Raw genomic sequence first — 22,616 nt, forward strand, 5'->3', positions numbered from 1 at the left:
CTTCCTTCCTTCCTTCCTTCCTTCCTTCCTTCCTTCCTTCCTTCTTTTCTTTCTTTCTTCCTTCCTTCCTTCCTCTTCCTTCCCTGTCTCCCTCCCTCCCTCACCTAGTAAGTAGTTTTCTGTTAGCTTTGGACTTCAGGTATGAGTTCTTACTATGGTATTTTTATGTCAAAAATGTGGGCTAGGTTTCTACCATACTATCCTTATTCCTCCAATATGTATCACTGTAGTAAATATTCTTGTTGCCTACTTTAGTTTACCATAGACTGGAGGATGGTTTATTTTATCTTATTGCAAAGGAGTAGAATAGTGATCAGAGAATTAGCAATCCAGCTTTTTTAAAGAAGCAAAATGAGAACTTCCCTTCAATTTTCTTCTTGTTTGTCATTGACATTATACTCCATCAATTGCTATTGATAGAAAAAGAAGGGGGAAAAAAGGTGGCATGGAGCCAACTTCCTGAAAGAACCATGGAGAGGGTCATGTTTTGTCGTGACCTGGACACTGTTACTTGAATGTTGTTATTATTAAGCAAGGGAGCCCTAAGGCTGTCACCCTTCCTGTACATAGAATAGGCTCTGAGTCTTACTAGCTTTCCAACTTACCTTCTCTAGGACTGTGACCCCTGGGGCTTTAGTTTATGGCTGAATGATGAATTCTGAGAACTCTAGTTATGCATTTGCTTCACCTTCATTTGAATAGGCACACTAAGCAGAGAAATAATAAATGGTTTCATAAGTAGTGGTGGTAGAGTGCCCAATTTTAATATGAGGAAAATGTAGGAATTCAAACAAAACCTTATTGGCCTTTATTAGCTTACTCTAGTCTAGTGGAAACTGCCAACTACAGCATTAAATGACTGGTACAAATTGTGAGATTCATGTTACATGTTGTTTCTGTGTTTAAAAAAAGCATTTATGATTAATTTTTCTGGCCATTTAAAAACATTCTGAATTTCATATTATCTTATACTTTCAAAATATGATATGACCATATTGAAAATAAATAACCATAAAGCCACTATTCTTTACATATCAATTGGAATCTTTATTTCAGGCAAGTATATGTGCCAATACATTTTGGGGTTCAGCTGTGTATTTTACCATATTTTGAGCATTAAAAAAATCTTCTCCCCCCAACACCTGCATAACAAATGGGATTATATTCTCATTAAAAATGTTGTTTAATAAACACTGTAGCCTTATCATCTTGGGGGAGGGGAATTGCCAAATGCTGCTAATTAGAGAAAAATGTTTTTTTACAGGCTTGTAAAACAGATTTAGTCTTCTCTCTGTAATGGCATCTTGGCTTGTAATCCAGGAAACAGTCGTGTATGGTGTCCATATCCATGATTTCCTGAAATGGAGAAAAAGTGTGGAAAGCATCTGGAGAAAAGGAGACTCCCTTTACCAGCTTGTTTCCTGTAAGCTAAATTGGAAGACCTTGTCTGTGCAAATAGATTTCAAAATAGAGCCTGCCCTTTGACTGTCTCCATAATTACATGGCTCTCTCTGTATTTTATTTGGCTGCCAGAGCAGTTAACCCCTGGAAGTAAGGGGGCTGATGATGGCGTGGGCCAGCATGGCTACACATGTCCATGTGAATAGAGTACACTGTTTAGAGAAGCCTAGCTAAGACCTCATTATATTATTCTCTAACTTGACTTAGAAATTTTTACAAGTTAAATAATGTTGATTGTGTTTGGTGAAAGGTTCCCTGTATATAGATAATATATAGGTATTGGTTGTTAAAAAAAAAAAAGAGAAAGAGGGGGGAGGAGAAAGTTCCTTGTTGCTTTGATGTAATCAACATCTGTCAACAGAATGAATTTGCTTTTGTTTAGTTTCAAGGGCTCTTGTCCTTCTGCTTTGCCCAATCAGTTACTGCTTCAGCCTGGGGCATTCCTCTATGTTGTTCTTTTATTCACCAAATGCACAGGTTTTCTCTTGTGAAATATGAGCTTTTCTTCTGCTATACAGGTTACTTGTAGTTGGAAGAAACCTTTAATCTTTTACATTTATTCTTGAAATGTGCATCTTGAATCTTTGAATAAAAAATCAATAAGAGAGGTGTATTAAGTATGCAGACTATTTAATTTTCCACTCACTACAGTTTTTCTAAGATAGCAACACTGTCATGCAGATCTTCAGTGTTTTAGGTTAAGAAATAGAAGACAGATACATTTTGTCATATTTCCTTTTGGTTTTGAAACAGAGTACTTTAAAAAAAGCTTGCATCCCTACTCTAGGTAATTGGCTGGAGTTACTGAAGTGTTATCTTTCCTCAGTTCCTAAATTAGCCTCTTCAAAAGGTATTCCTATAGCATATTACTTACTCAGACTGCCATAGGAAACATTTTATTATTATTATTTTAAGCACTTAGTTAAAAGTATGTCAAAGACTGCCATGCTGGAATTAGATGCCTTTTAAAAGTTGACCTGTTCTTTAAATAATCTGATTTAAAGTTAAAATAATTAATGAACATAAATCTTGCATTTGAAAATGGATTGGTAAAACATGATTGTTTTCTAATTTGGTATTATTTAAATCTAGCATAGAATCTTCACTTCATCCAAAAGAACTGCCTCTATTGTAAAAATCAACTAGACATTAACATACTATAAATAATACTTTTGTAACCAGATCCAGGCTTTTGCTGATGATTATAGAAAAATCATATTAGAAGAGACATTTTTACAAGGTGTCCTTTAAAATTATAAATTATCTCTGTTGAGTTTGTCAGCTTCTGTGAATTAGTACCAGGCTGATTTTTATGGCTGATAAGTTGTTTTCTGCTCTAACACTTGATACTTTTGAAATGCAGAATAACTGAGAATTAAAAACATGTGATAGTGCTTCCCTTGAAATGTATTTAATGTAAATGAATGGTTTAGATGGTAATAGGCCACACCTCACTAGAAGTAGACTTCCTTCAATTTTATAGCTGTTCAAAATGAAACATTCTAAAACACCCATTGGAAAGTTCATTGAACCTCTCCCTTAAAAAATACTTGTTGACCAAGAGAAAAATCACATTTACAAGGCTAAAATCAACTTAATTAAGGGTCATTAATAGAGGTGCACATAAAAAGCCCCACTGCTTAGTGGGTGAAATGGGAGTATTTCATTATGGAGTGTAGCCTCTGTGAACAGATAACAATTAAAACAGACCTAGACTAAAAGGCTAATAAATATAGGGCACATTGTGTGCAGCAAAATTAGTCACTTAAAATGTACCCCAGCCTCCACCATACTTGAATTCTGTAATTCTACCTTTGGGGCTGAATCTGTTCAAGGAGGAAAAAAAAATGCAGCCCTCAGTAGATTATGTTATTATTGTATATAGGAACATTTAAAGCCATATCAAAGATTTACATTGTAAATACAAATTTAAAACAGGAAAAATATGCCCCAAGATCCAGGATACATACAGTAATTTTGAGAGGTGCTCAGACTGCACAGTGTGATCTCCATGGAGCCAAAAAAGCACTTGACTATAATTTTCAGTGTTCAGCACAAACTATGTGCTGATACAATTTTTGTGACATGAAAATAATTCTTATTATTACACTTGATAGCAGTAAGTATTCTGGTATTCATAATAAATAACATATAGATTTGCTACCTTAAAAAAACCTGTACAGAGTTTTTGTTAAATAATCAACACTATACATTTTCTCTATGATGATCTATTTCAGGACCAGTAGTGATGATATAAAGCATCTCCTCTTTGAGCTCCAGGCTCTCCTGATGTTTCTGATGCCTTCCCATTCAAGTCATCCATACATACATATATACATACACACATTATATATGTGCATGTCTGTGTGCACACACACACATATGCCAGCTTGGTAAAACTGCCTGTTTCAGTAATTAATACCACCATATAACTTGTACCCTTCACCCTACCCTCCAAATAGCTTAACAAAATGAAGATGAGCTGTGGATTGTAGTTAAACAATAATGAATAGAACACTGGACCACAATAAAGGGGGGAAGTATGGCCTGATGGGAACAGGCCAGGTTCTTCCTGTCTCTGATGATTGATGAGGTGGGTGCGTCAAATTAGTTGTGAATACAGCAGCTTAAGAGTTTGTTGAAAAGAGGTATTAAAAATATTGTTTTGACTGAGAGTGGTAAGGGGGGGGGAGAAATGTATAGAAAGTGTTAAAATATTTTTCTGGAAATTATGATATAGATATACTATTTTTTTTCTTTCAGGGCCATCTATTAAAAGATTTTTGTTTTGTTTTATTATGGGTTTGAGAATCTTGTTATGTTAGTTTGTATTTGATAAAATAATTTTTCTTGATTTCTTTTTTTTTTAGTCAGGTTTACTACAACCTTTATCTTGGAATGGCATGTGGTTGGTTTAAAGTACATTCTTCATTTCACCTGTGAAAGGACTAGATTTTTTTTTTCCTCCTAGTTTGTAATGAATAGTTAGTGGAATAACAACACAGTACGGTACCTTATTATCCTGTTATCTTGTGACAACATTTATAGTGTGTCTTTTATGGGATAGAGGTAAAAGATTTCATTCCAAATAAAGAAGTATCCTGTGAATGTGTAATAGTTGATAAGATAACTTGGCACATGTATAGCTGCCATTGTTAAGAGATTAAATGTTTCTGGTTGTGTTTTAGGGTTTAGAATCAGATATTTAGAATTTTAGTATACAGTCAAACCTGTTTGTATCTGCATCTAGCCTTTCATCATTCTTTTCTGTGGCAAGTCAGGTACAATGGCAACATTCTGTTTATCCTCATGGAGAATATCTAAAAGGTATCTATGCTCCCATCTAAATGAGAGAGCCATAGTGGAATGAGTAACCTTGGACCAATAATGTTACTGAACCTCAGTGTCTTTAGCTGTAAAATGGGAATAGTAATATTTTTACTATGTAGTTCTCCCAGATTGTTGTAAGACTCTAAGGAGATGGTGTATTTAAAGTGCCTTGAAAACCTTAAAACTCTGTGTCGATGTGAGCTGTTATTATTATAGTTAATAACAATATAACCCCAGAAAGATTAAGTAATTTGCCTCAGGTCATATATACAGCTAGTGTCTGATCTGGGATTTGAGCCCAGGCTTTCCAAGTTCCAAATCCTCCCCTACCTCCCCCACTGGGTCATGCTGTCTTGTCAAGTCTGGTTGTTCTCATGCCTAGATGTAAAGTTGCAGTGTATAGAAAAAAAATATTCACCTTCTGTGACTGTTCTTGATAGAGCTGGATAGAACTGGTAGAGATGGCCACCTTATAAGGGACTTGTCTACTTTGGCTTAGGCTTCATCACCACTCACAATCCCTTAGCCTTCAAGAGGAGTTAGTAAGAGATTGTCCAAACCAGTCTCCTAATTTACAAATGATGAAATTGAGTTGTGGAGAGTTTACATGGCAGAGTTAAAACTATCCTTAGACCACTAGTCCAGAATTTCATGTTATCACTATGGAAGCCCTGATAACTGTTGGTCCCCTTGAATGCTTTTGGATATTAGGATGAGATTTTTAAGTGATTCTCATGGAAAGTGTCATCTGAATTCTTGTTCTTATCCTTGGCATTTTTTCTCTTATTAAAATGAAACCCCCCCCCCCAAAATCCCAACCTATCACAAAGGAAAACAGCTCATTTCTTTTTTTTTTTGAGGGGGGAAGGCAGGGCAATTGCAGTTAAATGACTTGCCCAAGGTCATACAGGTAGTAAGTGTGTCAAGTGTCTGAGGCCAGATTTGAACTCAATTCCTCCTGACTCTAGGGCCAGTGCTCTATTCACTGTGCCACCTAGCTGCCCCTTAAAATAACTCATTTCTTTAAAAGGACATTATGCATCTTTGACAATACATTACATCAAGTTGACTCTAGGTTGGAGCACTTGCTTTAAAAAAAACAACAACTGAAAATGGAAAGTCAAAGGAGGTAGAGTAGTAGCCTCAGATTCTGGAAGAACTCAGTTCAGGTCCCAGCTCTGACTTATGTAGTGGCTATGGAAAGGTACCTAACTTCATTGTACCAGGAAACTCTCAAAAACTAAGTGCATGAACAATTGCCAGTCTCCTTTGATAGAGGGAATTTCCTCTATACAGCAACAAAATCATTAGCTTGTTCAGAAAAAAGAAAATTTTTTAAAATTATAAAAGAAAGAAAATGGATATAACACAAGATGAGAGAACTCAAAAATACTTTTATTAGAAGGGACTTATTAGAGATTATGCCTGACTCTAGTAATGATTCTAGAACAATTTTTAGTTTCTTCATCTCTAAAATGGTGTTAATAATGCTGGAACTAGCTATTTTCACCATTTGTTATAAAATAAGAGATTTGTAAATCTTAAAGCCTTTTATGAGGATGAATTATTCATTTCTATCAGTGACCAATTTTGATCAACTCAATAATGAAGTATGTTTTCTTCCTCTGTAGAGGGGTAAGGGACTATGGGATCAGAATGCTGCAAGAATCCTTAGGTCAATTAATTTCTCTCTCTTTTTTTTTTTCAATTTTTTTTTCTTCACTTTTTTTGGAGGGGAGAAGGTAGGCAATTGGGGTTAAGTGACTTACCCAAGGTCACACACTAGTAAGTGTTACATATCTGAGGCCAGATTTGAACTCAGGTCCTCCTGACTCCAGGGCCTGTGATGTATTCACTATGCTACCTAGCTGCCCCAGTTTATCTTGTTTTTATGTGTTATGAAGTAGGGTTCAGTAAGTGTGGGAGAAGACATAGGTAAATGACTTGTGGTGTAAGGGGAAAATGAAAGACATCAGTAAATCTTTAAAAAAAAGAAAGAAAGAAAACATTTTCTACTAGTCTAGTGATGAGCCAGAATAATTCTCTTAGATAGGGTCTGATCCAGCATAGACTCATACTACATATATGAGTTAGTTAGACAGGAATTATGTCTCCCAGTAGAAATGAATACTGTCGTTTGTTGTTGTGACTTTATTTTGTGGTATCTCCCCTTCCCCAAAAAATGTTTCATAGGATATTCACTGTTGTACAAAATAAGATAATATATGTCAAGATCTTTGTGAACTTTAAAGCATTATATAAATGTTAGCTGTTATTATCAACATCATCACAGATTTAAATTATGACCTCAGAATATAGCAACTACATATTACACAAATGTTATTCCTGCCCTTTCACAGCATCATTATGAAGGGTGTGTGCTATATATGTGTTTTTTTTTAATTTAAAGTTAGTTTAAATTAATTTTGTTTTGATAACTCCCTGAAAATTTCCTGACACCAAACCAGGGATGGGAATATTATCAGTGACCCTGTTATTCTTACTGTAAACTATTAATCCAGAATATTCCAGGAGGAATATTATAGATAATCCCAGGGATCGTGAGAACACATCAGAAGAGAAGCCATCTGTGTAAGCGATGAAGGCTGCACAACTGGACTTTATAGAATCATGTTAGCCATGAATTGTACTCAGCAGCTTATTGTCAGCCAGTGAACATGTCGCAAACCCCCTTTGGGTGTAACTGAGGTGTTTGTTGTTGAGTGTGCAGTACTTAGTTTTGTCTGTGTAGTTTAGTTGCCTAGAGTCTGATGTTGATGAGGCCTATGTCAGGAGTTAGATTCTAGGCAGCTGTTTTTATTCAGTGAACTTCACAGAGATGAAAATCTTTTTTACAGACTTATATGAACTGATGCAGAAGGAAGTAAGCAGAACCAAGAAAATGATTTACTAAATGATTACAACAATGTAAATGAAAGAAAAAGCAAAATGAGCACTGTTATTATAATAACAAATGTGGATTGTTATATATGCTATCAGATGTGGCTAGTATATTGTGTTATCTTTTTTTTTTAAGTCTTTGGTACAAAGGAAGGCTTGCTAGGTAAGGGGAAGTAGGAGAAGAGATATATTAAGAAATAAATGTAGGGGCGGCCAGGTGGCTCAGCGAGTAAGAGCACCGGCTCCAGTGTTGGGATGACCTGGGGATCAAATCCAGGCTCACATACTCAGCACCACACCCAGAAATAACTGGCCGTGTAACCTTGAGCAAGTTACTTAACCCCGATTGCTTAAAAAAAAAAAAAGAAAGAAAGAAATGTTAGCAAATGTTTATTAAGCATCTATCATGTGTCAGGCACTCTACTAGGCATTGGGGATAAAAATGCAAAAGTGAAATGGTCCCTGCTTTCAAGGAGTCCGTGCTTGTCTGGGGGATTGCAGCACGTTCCCAGATTACTGTAATAGAAGAGATCCATAATAAAATAAATAGCTGTTTATGAGAGACACTAACATGAAAATGAGGAAAGGACTCTTAAAGGGGAGCTGAGCCTTGAAGAGAGGGGTTTCAAGAAAGAAAGCTGAAGGACAACATTGCAGGCATGGGGAAAAGACTGGTGAGGGATGGAATACAGTGCTCCAGGAACTTACAGTAAGTAGGCTGGTTTGACAGAAGCCTAGGTGAGGGAAAGTAATATGTAAGCAGCCTGGAAATATAATTGATCAAACAAATCAAACAAAAGGCATACAGAATTAAACTTAAAAAAAAAAAAACCAACAAACCACCCAACAAAACGCAAACAAAAGCCCAACAACTTCTCTTTCACAGCTACGAATGAGATACTTTCCCAGAGCCAGGCATCTCACAAATGTTTGTTTCCAGTCACATTGTGGATAGCTCAATCTAACCCTATCAGCGTTTTGAAAAACAACAACAATTCAGTAAGAAAGATGCCTTGTGTTTAAAATGGCAACAGGGATAATCATTAGGTAGACTTAAGGTTGACAAAGCACTTTCTTCTTCGGAGACTTGTGAAGTATGTAGTATGATCATTTCCCCCTTTGTGACAGACAAGGAAACAGGTTTACAAAATGTAGTCACACATCCAGGCAGTATGGGAGCTAGAATTTTAATGCCACCCTCCGACACAAGGTCTGGTATTTTCTATTGTACTATACTGCCTTCTGTATAAAACTTTTAATTTTGCAAAGTACCTTCATGGGTTTCGTCTCATTTTATACTGATAATAATCCTGTGAAGTATTTAGAAAAAGGCAGCATTGGAATAGTGGTGAGCATGTTCAACTTGGAGTAAGGACCTGGGCTCAGATTCCATTTCTTATCCTTATTAACTATGTGACCATGGGCAAATAACTTAACCTCACTGTGCCTTAGTTTCCTCATCTGTAAAATGAGTATGTTCATAATGATAACACCTACCTCACAGAGTTGTTTCAAGTCTCAAATGAGGTGGTATACATGAAGGGTTTTGCAAACTGTAAAGTGCTGTATAAATGTCGGATCTTATTATTATAACTAATTCACAGATGAAGGAACAGAAGTATAAACACATAAAATAGTTTGCCCAAGATCACAAACTTAGTGAAGGAAATAGGATTAGTATTTTCTTAAATGTTACTTCTTTTTTTTACTTAATTTTTTTCAACTAATAAGCATTTATTTTTTTCTCCCTCCCACATCCCCTCAACACTAAAAAAAAAGAGAGAAGACAAAAAACTTATAACTAATAAGCACAGTTGAGAAAATTAAATTCCCATATTAGTCATGTGCAGAAGTGTGTCTCATTCTGCATAATAGTCCATCATGTCTCTCTCAGGAGGTAAATGGCATTTCTTCATCATCAATCCTCTGGCATCGTGATTGATGATTGTCTTAGCCAAAGTTCTCACATCTTTCAAAATTGCTTTTATAATATTGATGTTAAAGCATACATTGTTCTCCTGGGTCTTTTTACTTCATTCTGTATCAGTTTGTTCAAGTCTTCCTGGGTTTCTCTGAAATTGCCTCTTTGTAGCAACACAACAGTATTCTGTTATATTCATATGCCATAACCTGTTCGGCTCTTCTCCAATTGATGGGCAGCCTCTTAGTTTCCAGTTCTTTGCCACCATGAAAAGAGATGCTATAAATATTTCTATACTTATTGTACTTGTTCTTTTTTCTTTGATCCTTTTGTTGTATTGGCCTAGGAGTATCACTGGAACAGTGCTATGTTCTTTCCACTCTGCTCCTCTGTTCCTTGTTGGTATGGTCAGTTTAGTATATTTTTTAAAGGCTTTAATAAGGTTTCTGATACTTTCATGTGTTTCTTTTGGAATAACTGACATGTATATGTGTTTTAAAGTTTGCAAAGTATTTTACATACTTTATCTAGTCTTTTTGACTCAGAAGAACCTAGTAAGGTAGGTGCTAAAAGTGAGTCCCAGTGAGGTTAAGCTAAATGACTTACCCCTGGTCCCCATCTAGTTAGTGTTGGAGGCAGGATTAGAATACAGGTCTTGCTGACTCCATGTCCAACACCCAACGACTGCCATATTGTCTTTTTACTGGTACTGTTTTGTTTGGTCTTATCCACTCTTTTAAAATACTAGTTAATGCTAAAGCCAGTCAGCAAAAACCAGGCCTTACCTTACAAATGAAAGTACTTGAAAGAGTTCCATAAAAAAGACTGACTTACTGACTAGCCTGTTGGCATGAATAATGTCCTTTTCAAATCCAATTAGAGACTTAATTTCTGAGTCCGTTTTATGAGAGGACACTGTGCTCTATCCCTGTCACAGTTACTGTCCAAAACTAAGTGACTTGTCTGGTCTCTTGGATCTTTCCATGGCACAGAGTGGGGAGTCACTTCTGGACCCATTAATGCCATCTGTTTTGTGCTCATTACCCTTTTGTGTGAGGCCCTAATTTTTTGCCATGTCTCTTATTCTTTATCTGACTCAAACACTTGCCACTGTGTTTCATTGTAATGTCTCACTGTATACAACTTGAACACGTAGTAATCTGATCAAGGTCAAGGGGTCCTGCTGGGAGTTGGTCTGTGTAACTTGGAAGAAAATCAGTCTGACTGAGTGTGAAATAATTCAAACAAGGATCTGAATCAGGGATCCTCTTGGTTCTGTCCTTACTGGATATATTGCACAGAATCTTCTCACAGATCTGATACATAGCAAGATAGTTGCAGATATTTTTGTATTTCGTTATAGAAGATCTCTTATTGCCAACATTTAAAAAAAAACCTACTAATAAATATGCTACAATAGTATGTATGCAAAACAGTGAATCCAGTGGACCAGAACTCAGTGTGGTATCTGCTTCCCTTTTTTATCTGGGGAATTCATCGTTTGGAATCAATCAAATATAGAATAATTTTTAAATGTCACACATTTTTTTTTTTGGCCATAGCAATGCATGTGTTTCTTTGTTTTTAAATAGACATTTTTTCCCCTCAAAGGTCATGTGACTGGCTGTCCTAGAGTTTTCTGTTCACCTGTCAATCCTGTCTACTTACACAAGCAGACAAGCAATCAGCAAAGAAGATATTTCTTTTTCCAAAGACAAAAATGCACATCTCATAGGATAGTTTTGCCTGCTGCAGTCTCTTCAGCTCATCCAGTTCCTCAGGTATTGTGAAACCTGTTCTCTGCTACATTTTGTAGTCCTAGAAAGGTTGACTGTACAAAAGATTGAGTACATTAATTTGTCCTGTTGATTGTGAGGACATGTACATCATGTGTCTATTACATGTTTTGTGATTTGTCATAGAAACACTCATGTTAGGAGTTCTAATAGGCTATTCCAGGCAAAGGATTGAATATGTTCACTCCATGCCAATAACTCCTTCACAGTATTTGAATTTGCATTCCTAGCTTGAACAAAGAACATATCATATTTGTTTGTTAAAGCAAAGATTTGAGTTCTAGGCAATCCTTACCAAACACTATTGGTCTATTTATCAAAATTCAGTGTAAAGGAAGCATAGGAATCATGTGGGAAAAATCAGAAAAGCTAAAAAAAAGGAGGAGACATTCATTACAAAGGCAACTATTTTCTTTTTCCTCTTTTAGTATTTTTCCTCTTATAGTAAACCTATGACAAGAATATCATATTTCCTAAAAGTTAAATATCATCTTGTTGATAAAGTTTGCTAAGATTGAGTAGACCAACAAATTTATTCCCTTTCCAGGGCAAAGTACTTCCATCTTACAAAGAATATGGATTTAGCACTTAATACTAACTATGAAGGAATAAGAATTTAACTTGTTGGTTAGAGAAGAAAAACGTATAGAAATAGCAACGCATTATTTTACCCTAGCCTCAATAGTAACTATTGCCTATGCTCTTGCTTGTAGCTCTGACTTCAGTAGATCACCCAACAAAACTAGGTCATGGTCATAAATTCTTTTAGGGAGACTTATTGTAGTCTCAGAAGAGCTAACATTTATTTATCCACAATAAAATAGTGACAAATCAGAGCTGTGAGTTGGTGGTTGAAGTAGAATGCTCTTGGAGGTATTTGCTATGAAGACAAAATAGAGGACTAATGTTAAGAACTTTTGAGGTCCCTAAGAATTGCATCATGTTTTTCATAGAGAGGAGGAGACATTAACCTCAATGCCATTCAGTATTTCCCCTGATATTTCAATTGAATAGTGTTGTCTTCCTCAGCTTCCTGTCCTAAACTTCTGTATAGTATTACTGTGTACTGTTAAATCATACTTACATAGCAATTTCTATAAATAGTTTGTAAAGTGCTAAGGAATCTTTTGGGACTGAAAGAAACCTTGTATGTACAATATTGTTATTTATTTTTTGAATCCCGCCCAAGAACTTGTGATAACTAATGTAGAATTTTCTAAGAGTGAGATTGTGGACTTTTTTGATGATAAATAAAAGAAATATTACAGGTAGTTTTGATTTAGGGATCTATATGTGTCTACTGCTTCTGCCTTCCCCTCTTTACTTACTTTTTACATGGAAATGATTGCAAAGAATAAGAAGAGGGTGACTTTTTCAGTGAACTGGACAGCCATCTTTTTAGATATATCTATTCGGAAATGATATTGTCAGTTGCTACCTTTTGTACAAATTTTACATTTATGTTAAGTTGATGAAAGTGCTCTTATTTAACCATTTGACTGTTTTGATGCTTAGTGTTATTTTTACCAATGATTGTATGTTTCCCATGGAATTAGGAGAAAGAAAATGAAACTGTTTGTTTTGACCAGAAGTCTACTATAGTCTAACTTGTATCTCAGCACCATGAGGTTAACAGAATATGTGAAATCAATCCTAACAGGCAATGTTAAGTTCATAAGGGCAGTAGAAGAAATACTGAGGCAGCCTTGAGGGTTTGTTCTTTGGGCTTAAGGAGGTCGATGCTTCAACAGGAAGGGCAGAGTGCCATGAAGCAGAAGTCTGTATCTGAGAAAATGATCCCATTGTCATGCTCAGTGTTCTGATCTTCATTTTCAATCCTTTTTCTTCAAGCACATAAAGAAGCCAGACTATGTGACGACAGGCATTGTACCAGACTGGGGAGACAGCATAGAAGTTAAGAAGGAAGATCAGATTCAGGGGCTTCGTCAGGCTTGTCAATTGGCCCGTCATGTCCTACTTCTAGCTGGAAAGAGTTTAAAGGTAGTAGCTTCATGAGAATTTAGAAGGACTGTCTATTTATGGACACTTTCCTTTTAAAAAAAATTATCCTTTTAACTCTTATTTAATTTGTTAGCTTTGGTGGGGGAAGGGAGGGGGGAGGGAGAAGAAAGGTTCCATTGGTTCTAGATGGGTATTCAGAAGATAATTTTTAATTTTTTATAATTTTAATTTTAATCCACATGAAATTTACTAGATGATCATGGGTATGTAAAGTTTAAAAAAATTCTAGAGCTGCTTTTCCCTAAATGAGACTTAGCCAAATGGATCAAAAACATAGACTGTTTTGACTTTGAAACTCTTTCCATTTGCCCTCAGTTTATATTTGTTCCTTATTTGTCTTCTTCCTATCATTTTTGTGCTATGTCTCATCTTATGTCTCCTTTTTCCTTGATGTTTGCTTTTTTCCAGAAGATAAATTATAATAGCTCATAGTTATATAATGCATTACAGTTAACAAAACATTTTGTATACATTATGTCATTTGATCTTTCCAACAACACAATAAAATTGTTATTCAGTCGTGTCCAATTCTTTTTGACCCCATTTGGGAGTTTCTTGGCAAAGATACTGGAGTGCTTTGCTTATTTAAAAAATGAGGAACCTGAGGCAAACAGGGTTAAGTGACTTTCTCAAGGTCACACAACTAGTAAGTGTCTGAGGCTGGATTTGAATTCAGGTCTTCCTGACTCCAGACCCAGCACTGTATGCACTGTGGCACCACCTAACTACCCCTAGACAATACTAGTATTGTTGTCCCCATTCCCCAGATGAGGAAACCAAGGCACAGAGACATGAAGTGACTAACCTAGACATATAACAAATGTCAGAAATGGGTCTTTAATCTGGGCCTTCGACTCCACTCTCCTACACTCCCTCTCTACTCTGTCCTTAACTGGAGCACATAAAGTTCTGGCCACCCATAAGAGTAGCTGTGTAGTTATGCACCTTTGAGCCTTTGCAGTGGCTCCCACCATCTTTTGAATAGCGGAATTCTTCAGTGGCTATCTGGAATATCATGTGGTTCTGCCAAAGTTGATGCAGGGTTTAGGGAGAGAGACTTGCAAATGAAGTTGTATTTGTTAGCACCTCCTTCAATGCAGCTAAGAACTCTTAGTGTGAGTAATTGGGTGAAAGTAACCATTCTAAGCCGTGAAGGAAACAATTGTAGCAGCAGTAGATCATTTTACAACAAAAAAATATGACTTTTCTTATCCCAACTTTCTTTGTATATTATAACTTGGGACAGTATTTTCTTTCCCCTACTTTTAAAAGAATTCTCATACACTAAATTTATAAATTTGAAGAGTTCTGGAGCAATTAAGTGCCTTCCAGTGGGGGGCAAGGGAACTAAATCATTTGGGAAATGGGGAAATAAAACTATATAAAAAAACCTGAACCCCTCATTCAGTAAGGTATTTATTGAGCTCTCACAGGGGGCTTGATACTATATAATTCTACCAAATGCTTATTGTGCAAAATATGGATAAATAAGGATACTACATGCTTCCCCACAGTTACAGAAAACTGATAGGCAAGAATAAAATTATGTCCTAGAAACCAGATAGGGATTTTTTTTAAATCACCCAATAAAGCAAACAACATTTTCAATGATGTCAAAGACTGTTGTTAGAAGATGGAAGTCCACAATCTTCACACAATTTCTATCAAACCCAATTTAATGTTTTGCCCAGATTGGGGGATACAAGGTTGACCTAGTTCTCTAACTTTATCATACAAATTAAGCCCTTGATTTCCAACATTTTATCAACCCTAGAATTCTGACCAGTGGGGAAAATGGGAGAGAGACATTGCCTAAGAGCACATTTCCGAGAACAAGAGGGTACAATAGTATGTGTATTGTTTAATTGCATATAGAGAATTTCCATGATCCTTCAAATAAAAAAAAAATTCTGTTTTATAATAGGTGCTAACAGTATCATATAATCACTTAAGCAGCAAAGTACAAAATTTAGATCTCTATTAAAACTCATGTAAGGCATTAAAATATTGTACTTGTGGTTTTTGGCAACAAACTAGTACAAAACAAATGTTATTGCATTTCTTCTGCCATAATCATTTATTAAATAAAAGAAATATCTTCAATTGTCTCAGCATACCTTTAAATAAAAATTTAATGTTTTAGGTTGACATGACAACTGAAGAGATAGATTCTCTTGTTCATCAGGAAATAATCCGTCACAACGCCTATCCTTCACCTCTAGGCTATGGAGGGTTTCCAAAATCCGTTTGTACCTCTGTAAACAACGTGCTGTGTCATGGTATTCCTGACAGGTATTCATTTCTTAATAACACATTGTTCCCCTGTTCACTAAAACCTGAAACCAAGATCTACAGTCCATGTTGAAAGACACTGGTTTAATTGAAACCCACCTGCAAGCTTCCGTAGTTACATGTGGTAAAACACTGATTATGAAGTCGTAGTGCTTCTAATTTGACAGAACACTTCTAAACCACTGCTTAACGTCTCTTGAAGAAGCATGTACTTTTTAAAAAGGGGGGAGAAGGGGATGGTGGATTTGTACATTAAATATTTCTTTAAATCATTTTAGGTTTTAATGGCGATAATGGTAAGATCTGGATGTGTGCAAATATTGGCTGGCATCCCTTGTTTTGGCTGCATGCAAAGAAATACCCGGCCACCAATAAGTAGGGTCTTTTGATGAGCAGTGGAAGGTTTTCACACAATGACAATAAGTTTGAATTAGATGTTTCTTGTAAAAATCCATGTGATTATACTTGTTCTTTTAAGTAGCAAGAGCTGAAGATTAGATATAGTTATTCCATTTATTCCTTCCTCCACTCCAAATTATCTTTGTGTCTCATTGGTTTTTGTGATGGTAGTCATTAGGTGTTTATTTTTATGCTTCTTTTATTGAGGCCTGTCTATCACCATTATTTTTTTTTCTGTTTATGTTTCAGTCGACCTCTTCAGGATGGGGATATTATCAACATTGATGTCACGGTGAGTAAATCATATAAAAAATAGTCTTTGATCAACTTCAGAATTGCTGGTAGCAACAGGAAGAAGAGTAGATTGAAAATGTGGAATGCACAGATGGACGTGGTGTTTACTTCTAAACCCAGGAGCAAGCAGCTGGTTTCCTTTTTTGTTTTTAACTCTGTGTTTATTCCAACGAGACCCAGGCCTGACTTGAATTTAGGGCTGGAATCAGATGCACTGAGATCAATGTTGGCCTAAGTGAAATGTCAACCCAATCCTGCTATGTGTCATGTTTTTGAGAAGGTGTAATTGTTATTGATCCACTGTGTAGTTAATGCAGAGCGCTGCAGTACTGGGCAGCTGCTGAAGATAGATATGTATGAGATGAGCTAACATGAAGAAAGCCAGCATTTTTCCTTCACTCTGCCAAGATTGATCTTCCTCTTCCTGCTGATTTTGAGTGGGGCCTGTCATTATCTTACTCTGTCATTAGAGGCTACATTGGCCTGTGTATGTCAGTCTATTTGGACAGCAACTCTTGTGCTAGCAGTGTTCCCTACATTTATTAAAATCTCCGAAGGTAGTGTGTTCCATTTCTGGTATAAAGAGTCTTGGACTCTATCTATGCTCACAAGCAGAGAGCAGTTATCCCCACGAACTTAAGTTTTCACCAAATGGTTAATAGTGGTACTTTTAAATAACAAGGCTAATATCATCTAACATAGGAACTCCAATTATAGAAACACAAAGCTTTTATCATTCTCTTAGCCTTTCACTATTCTCAGAGTTGGATTTATTTATCTGTGCTGTAGCAGTTCATTTTGCTCAAAAGGTGATTCATTTTAAGGAATCTTCAGCTTTTTTGTTGCCTTAAGTATATAATATACATCAGAGTCTTAATAAACCATAAACATCACCTGGTAATTATTTGAGGAAGCTAGCACTTGCATTTTCATTTTATGGGGAAATACTATGAATAATAGTTATGTTCTTTCCATACATATAAAACCATTTGAAAAGTTAATTCAGGCATATATAACATATAACATATAATTTTTGTTTGACTAAATTAAATCATTTGTTTTGAAAATAGTCAGTTGTTTGAATTGTTAGCCTCCCTCCTCTCAGAAATATCACTTTGCGTGTAGGCATAATCAGTAAGTCTTTTGTAGTAGACTTCTTAATTTTGGGATTGATACTGTTTTCCATTATTTTACTCATTCTGAGTTTGAGCCTTTAGCAGAGTCTTTGTATCCTGTTTAGAATACTTAAAGACCCTATTTCTTCCCAATTCAGGACTGTTTTTTTAAAGATACTCTGTAAATAAGACTTTTTTTTTCCTAATAGGCTCTTTCTTCAGCCATCGCCTAATTTGCGATGATTAATTTGTTTAATTGTGCCAAATAAATCTTGACTATTTTGAGTAAAGTCATCCTTGGTGTCTCTTCTTTGACAGAGAAAGAGTACTCTTTTTGGGATGTTTACTCAGAATTTTTAGCGTTTCTGAAGTCTAGTTGTCTTCAGATTCACAAAACTCTTTTAACAAAGTTAGTACTTTCAAGTGTCCAAGAATCCAGAGAAGTCTGATACATTCTCTGACACTATACATTTTTCATAGAAAATAAACTTATGATTTACTCCTAAGAAGAAAATTCCTCACTTTAATTGATGTTTTAAAATTTTAAAAATCCAAATTGAGAGCAAAAATCCTATGATATTTTGCATGTGGAAGCTATGATTAAAGACTTAGTATGGTCATTGTAGAGTCTAAAATATTGTTATTACATTTATAAGTTGGCTCTTTAAAATGATCCTCTTCAAAACTACCAGAGGAGAATATTTCACACTAAATGAAAATTACCTGATCATTTTAAAAATGTTTTGCTGCATACATTACCACATGATGTAATGGATTTTAGCAACAGCTTTGTAAAATTTCCCATATGCTCAGAAGACATTTAGCTCATCTAATCTTTACATCATCAAAAAATGGATTATAAAATCAGTCTTGCCCTTTTGTATGTCACTGCCATTGTAAAAGATTTCCACAATGATTATTGTTCACTTTTCCATAGCACTTTTGGTTTTATTAAGTGTTTTCCCTTTAATGTCCCTGTGACAAGGGAAGTATATTTTATAAATGAGGAAACTGAAGTCCAGAGACATTTAATGACCTGCATAGGGTCACTAAGATCATGAGCATCAGAACTAAGCCATGCTTCTAGGTCTTCTGGGTCTAAGTTCTTTCTTTATTCTACTATACCACAGTATCCTCTTTGTCAAATGAGATGATAGATGTGAAAATACTTTGAAAAGTATAAAGTAATAATCTACAGAGGCAATGTGGAACAGAGCATTAAATTAGCAGCTGGAGACCTGAGTTCTCTTCTGGTTCTGCCACTAATTTGCTGTGTGATATAATCTGAACCTCAATTTCCCGATCTGTAAAGTAGGATCATAATCATTTACAGCATCACTAGGCATTTGAAGACACCCTGTTGAGTACTGTGAGAAACTATATAAACTTGAAGTCTTATTTTTAATGCAGACTTCACATAACTAGAAAGGTCAAGTACATGGAACTAACACATTCCTCATTTTACTTTTGCAAGGAGACAAATGACATGTAAGTTGATATCAAGAATTTATTCCAGACTACAGCCTCCATATATGAGAAATGGTAAAGATTGTCAGCCACTCTCCTCTACTCTCCATGCCAACAGTAATAGACAGTGATCCCTGATGTTCAAAGTGACAGTGACCCTGAGATCACAAGGTCTTATTTTGCCTTCTTAATCACTAAAAGACAGTTAAATTATGTTCAGCATCATTTTAGTTTTAAGTACATTTTATTATATTCAGGTGTTTAGCTTTATTGTTTAGCAGCACTCTTCTAATTCCCATATGTTCCAATATTTCCAGGTCACATGGGTAATTGAATATGTGACCTTGGACTCTAATTTTCACACCTGTAACAAGGAGGTATTAAACTTGATAATCACTAAAGTTTCATGCAACCCTAAGGTTCTCTGATTCTATAACTCTGTGTTTACCAGATTATTAATTATTATACCCAGTTCTACTGGGAATGAAATACTGGCATTAAATTCCCCTGTTGTGTGTTAGGGCACTGACACATTTCACACATTTCTTCTGGTATTAATATCTTCACTTCTAAAATGTAGAATTGATAAATATATAGGAATACATGGGAAATCTTAACTGTATAGAAATTATTTCTAATATATTGAATATTTCTTAGCTTTATAGTCACCTGTGTGCAAACCGTGGGTCACATTCTTTTCTCATTAGTGGTTAACAATTTTAAAATATGGTGTTTGATGATGAGGTTATTATACTCACCAGACCTTGTTGTACTCAAAGATAAATCTATGAACCAAAATGTTCAAATGGCATTACTAATTACAGTGCTAAACTAGTGGCATATTATTAGTCCTCTGTTTATTTCAAGTTTTGCAGTTTCACTACATAGCTACACTTCTAAAAATCTTTGAATGAGGTCCAGTAATTTCATTCCATATTTTACAGATAAATTTCACATAATACTGTTTGGTGTACTGGGGAAGGGCAAAAGGGGGAAGTTGGGGACACACAAATCTATGAAAATATAGACATAATTCATTCAAAGTATACACTTTATTGAGAAAGTGAATTTGACAACTAGAAAACATCTTGACATTTCTACCTATAGGTCTATTACAATGGCTACCACGGTGATACTTCTGAAACATTTTTGGTGGGCAATGTGGATAAATATGGTAAAAAGTTAGTGGAGGTTGCCAGGAGATGTAGAGATGAAGCAATTGCAGCTTGCAGAGCAGGGGCTCCCTTCTCTGTAATTGGAAACACAATCAGGTAAGCTTTATACTGACAAGTAAAGGGAGGGTTGGCAAGTAGGACAAAGGTTATTGGTGGTTTGGTATAAAACTGATGACATGTTTTATGATTCAGAACCATCATTTCAGTCTGATATCAGTATGTGAACTGCCAGGCTGTAATGTTGTTCCCTGGGTAAGAAAAGGTTTTTAAAAAGTGACTTACACTGAGGTCAGCAAAGACACCTATGGAAACAGAATGTGTCTACAAGGCTCCCTTGGTTTTTGCTGAACAGGTTCATTCTGTTTTAGTTTCCCTTTTGCATAAAACTGCAAAAGTTACCAAATAAATTTGACTAAGGAAACAATATGTATCCCAACTCTCTGAGGATGTTGAGGAAGCAGAAAGAAAGGTTCACTTTTCGGAAGGCTCTAACCAAAAGGTGTCTCCCTATTGTAAAGACAACTGGGTGTTCACCCCAGAGTTTCTTATCTTCCAAAACTGAGGTTGATCAAATCACCAAAAAGGAAGACCCGTTGACCTTTTTCGGACAGACCTATTTGTATCGTGAACGATTGTTTGTTTACACAGAATGCTCCAGAGAAGTAAGCTGCTGCTTTTATGTCCATTTTTAGCTTTTTTTTTGACAAATGTTGCCAAATAGGGCACGTGGAGTTGTTTTTCATTAAAAGGCATCACATTTCACTGAAGATGGTCGCATAGGTAGTCTGTAAAAGTGTTTTTCTCATTAATATAAACTATTGAACATATTGTTTGCCTAAAACATGAAAGACTTAGTCACCTTGGAGAGATGCTGTCTTTTTTCTTTTTGAGCCTTCAAATACTTAAGAAAAAAGCGGTAAGATATCAGTTATATGTATTTATAGATTTTAAAATATTGTAACAGAGTCTGCATCAAACTTTAGTAAAATCTCTTTGGGTTATATCTGAGAAGCTTTTATTGAAGACTTTGAACAAAATTGTGTTTTTGACAGTTTTAAATTATAGGCTAACTAGCCTGGGAAAAAAAAGGATAGTGTCTTTCTGTTCTTGCCTAGGAAATGTTGAATCAGACCCCTACTGGGAAAAGAAATTTAATGCATATCTCACTATCTTACTGTCCATGAATATAATAGAAATGAATTCAAAATGCAGTTTTATTTTTGCAAATGGGATGAGTCGATAGATGCACCTCATATTTGTGAACACCTAGGGTTCAACAAATTTACTGGTGGTACTCTTGCATTTTAACCAAATTTATTCTTCAGTAGAAGGGGGCATAGAACACTAGATTCTTATTCAGGCATTCTATCGAGCTCTGCATTCATGGCTGTGTCTAAAGGGCATGTCAGCCTTTGATTCTCTCTGAGAGGTAATTATCCTTTTCCTGTCACGGAACAACAAATGATAGCTAACTACAGAGGCACATTTGCAGTAGTCACATTCATCAACTGCAGAAAAAAAAATTCAATTTAATTGTGCAACACAGCTGCACATGGGCTTTTTGAGCATTTCTGTTGTTCTCCCTGTCTTGCTATTCCTCCCTCCAGATCTATTTTTTAAACTTTTTTTCTGGTTATTTTTTCCCCCTTTTTGTCTCTTCTTCCATTTTTACTCTCTGTACTTTCTTGTTAAAGTAATTTTCCTTTGTGGCTCTCATTCTTTTTTCCCCATTGAAGGCTATGAATGTAGAAAATTATCACAATTACTCATATAATTGAGCCTCTTTGTAGCAAGTGCAACTCCGGTAGCCTTTCTCCATCATGAAAATGGTTTCATTATAGGGTTTTTCATATTCTCTGACACCATCTACACAGAGGAACAGGCGTGCAGATGAGATGTACTAGGAACAGGGTAGATCAGTAAGGTCACAGTAGGAATAATTAGCTCTGCTATGGAAAGAGCATCTAGGCCTTTTACTGCTACATAAATGTACTGTCCGTGGCTTTTAGTCACAAAAAAACTTACTAACAAATGGAGCTCCCGCCTACTACTTTGAAAAAAAGATTTGTATCAACACTACAATTTTCCATCATTAAGACTAATAACACAGAGCCTAGTATACATCAAGGGGAATAAAAAGAAAAATCTCACATTCAAGTGGCGGCTGGGTGCTGACCTTTGTTCCCTTTTTTTGTGTACGACTTAACTCTTTACAAAAAAGAGCCACACGCCACACCAACATGCAGGTGAACTCCAGCTAGCACTAGCAAAGCATGGCATTCAATTGGAAAATCTGATAAATCTCCATGCAGGATAATGCATTTCATTACATATTCACTACATTAATTCTAGCTATATAAAAAAAAAAGGAAGAGTAGAATTGAAAGTGACATTGGATTTTTAGCTATCTGGATGCAAAGGTCAGTTTTCTCAGACTATGAAT

At 35.7% G+C, this 22,616-nt stretch overlaps 1 protein-coding gene across 6 annotated transcripts in view; it reads left to right on the forward strand.

The window, feature by feature from the left end:
• METAP1D (methionyl aminopeptidase type 1D, mitochondrial) overlaps positions 1-22,616 on the forward strand; it is a 101,895-nt gene that overhangs the window by 70,226 nt on the left and 9,053 nt on the right. For 2 of the 6 annotated variants that reach the window (XM_069079947.1, XM_069079948.1), the window contains exons 2-7: positions 1,265-1,423; positions 11,225-11,394; positions 13,261-13,410; positions 15,575-15,723; positions 16,372-16,414; positions 20,106-20,269. In XM_069079947.1, coding sequence (XP_068936048.1) covers positions 1,297-1,423; positions 11,225-11,394; positions 13,261-13,410; positions 15,575-15,723; positions 16,372-16,414; positions 20,106-20,269 — 803 coding nt within the window. In that variant the 5' untranslated portion in view covers positions 1,265-1,296. The remainder of the gene's footprint in view (positions 1-1,264; positions 1,424-11,224; positions 11,395-13,260; positions 13,411-15,574; positions 15,724-16,371; positions 16,415-20,105; positions 20,270-22,616) is intronic. The other 4 variants (XM_069079950.1, XM_069079951.1, XM_069079952.1 and 1 more) reach the window with 4 other exon arrangements.

This window comes from Petaurus breviceps, unplaced genomic scaffold, assembly GCF_028583685.1.
Source record: "Petaurus breviceps papuanus isolate PSGF00001 unplaced genomic scaffold, PetGlider_PUasm1.0 91133, whole genome shotgun sequence".
Lineage (NCBI taxonomy): Eukaryota > Metazoa > Chordata > Mammalia > Diprotodontia > Petauridae > Petaurus > Petaurus breviceps.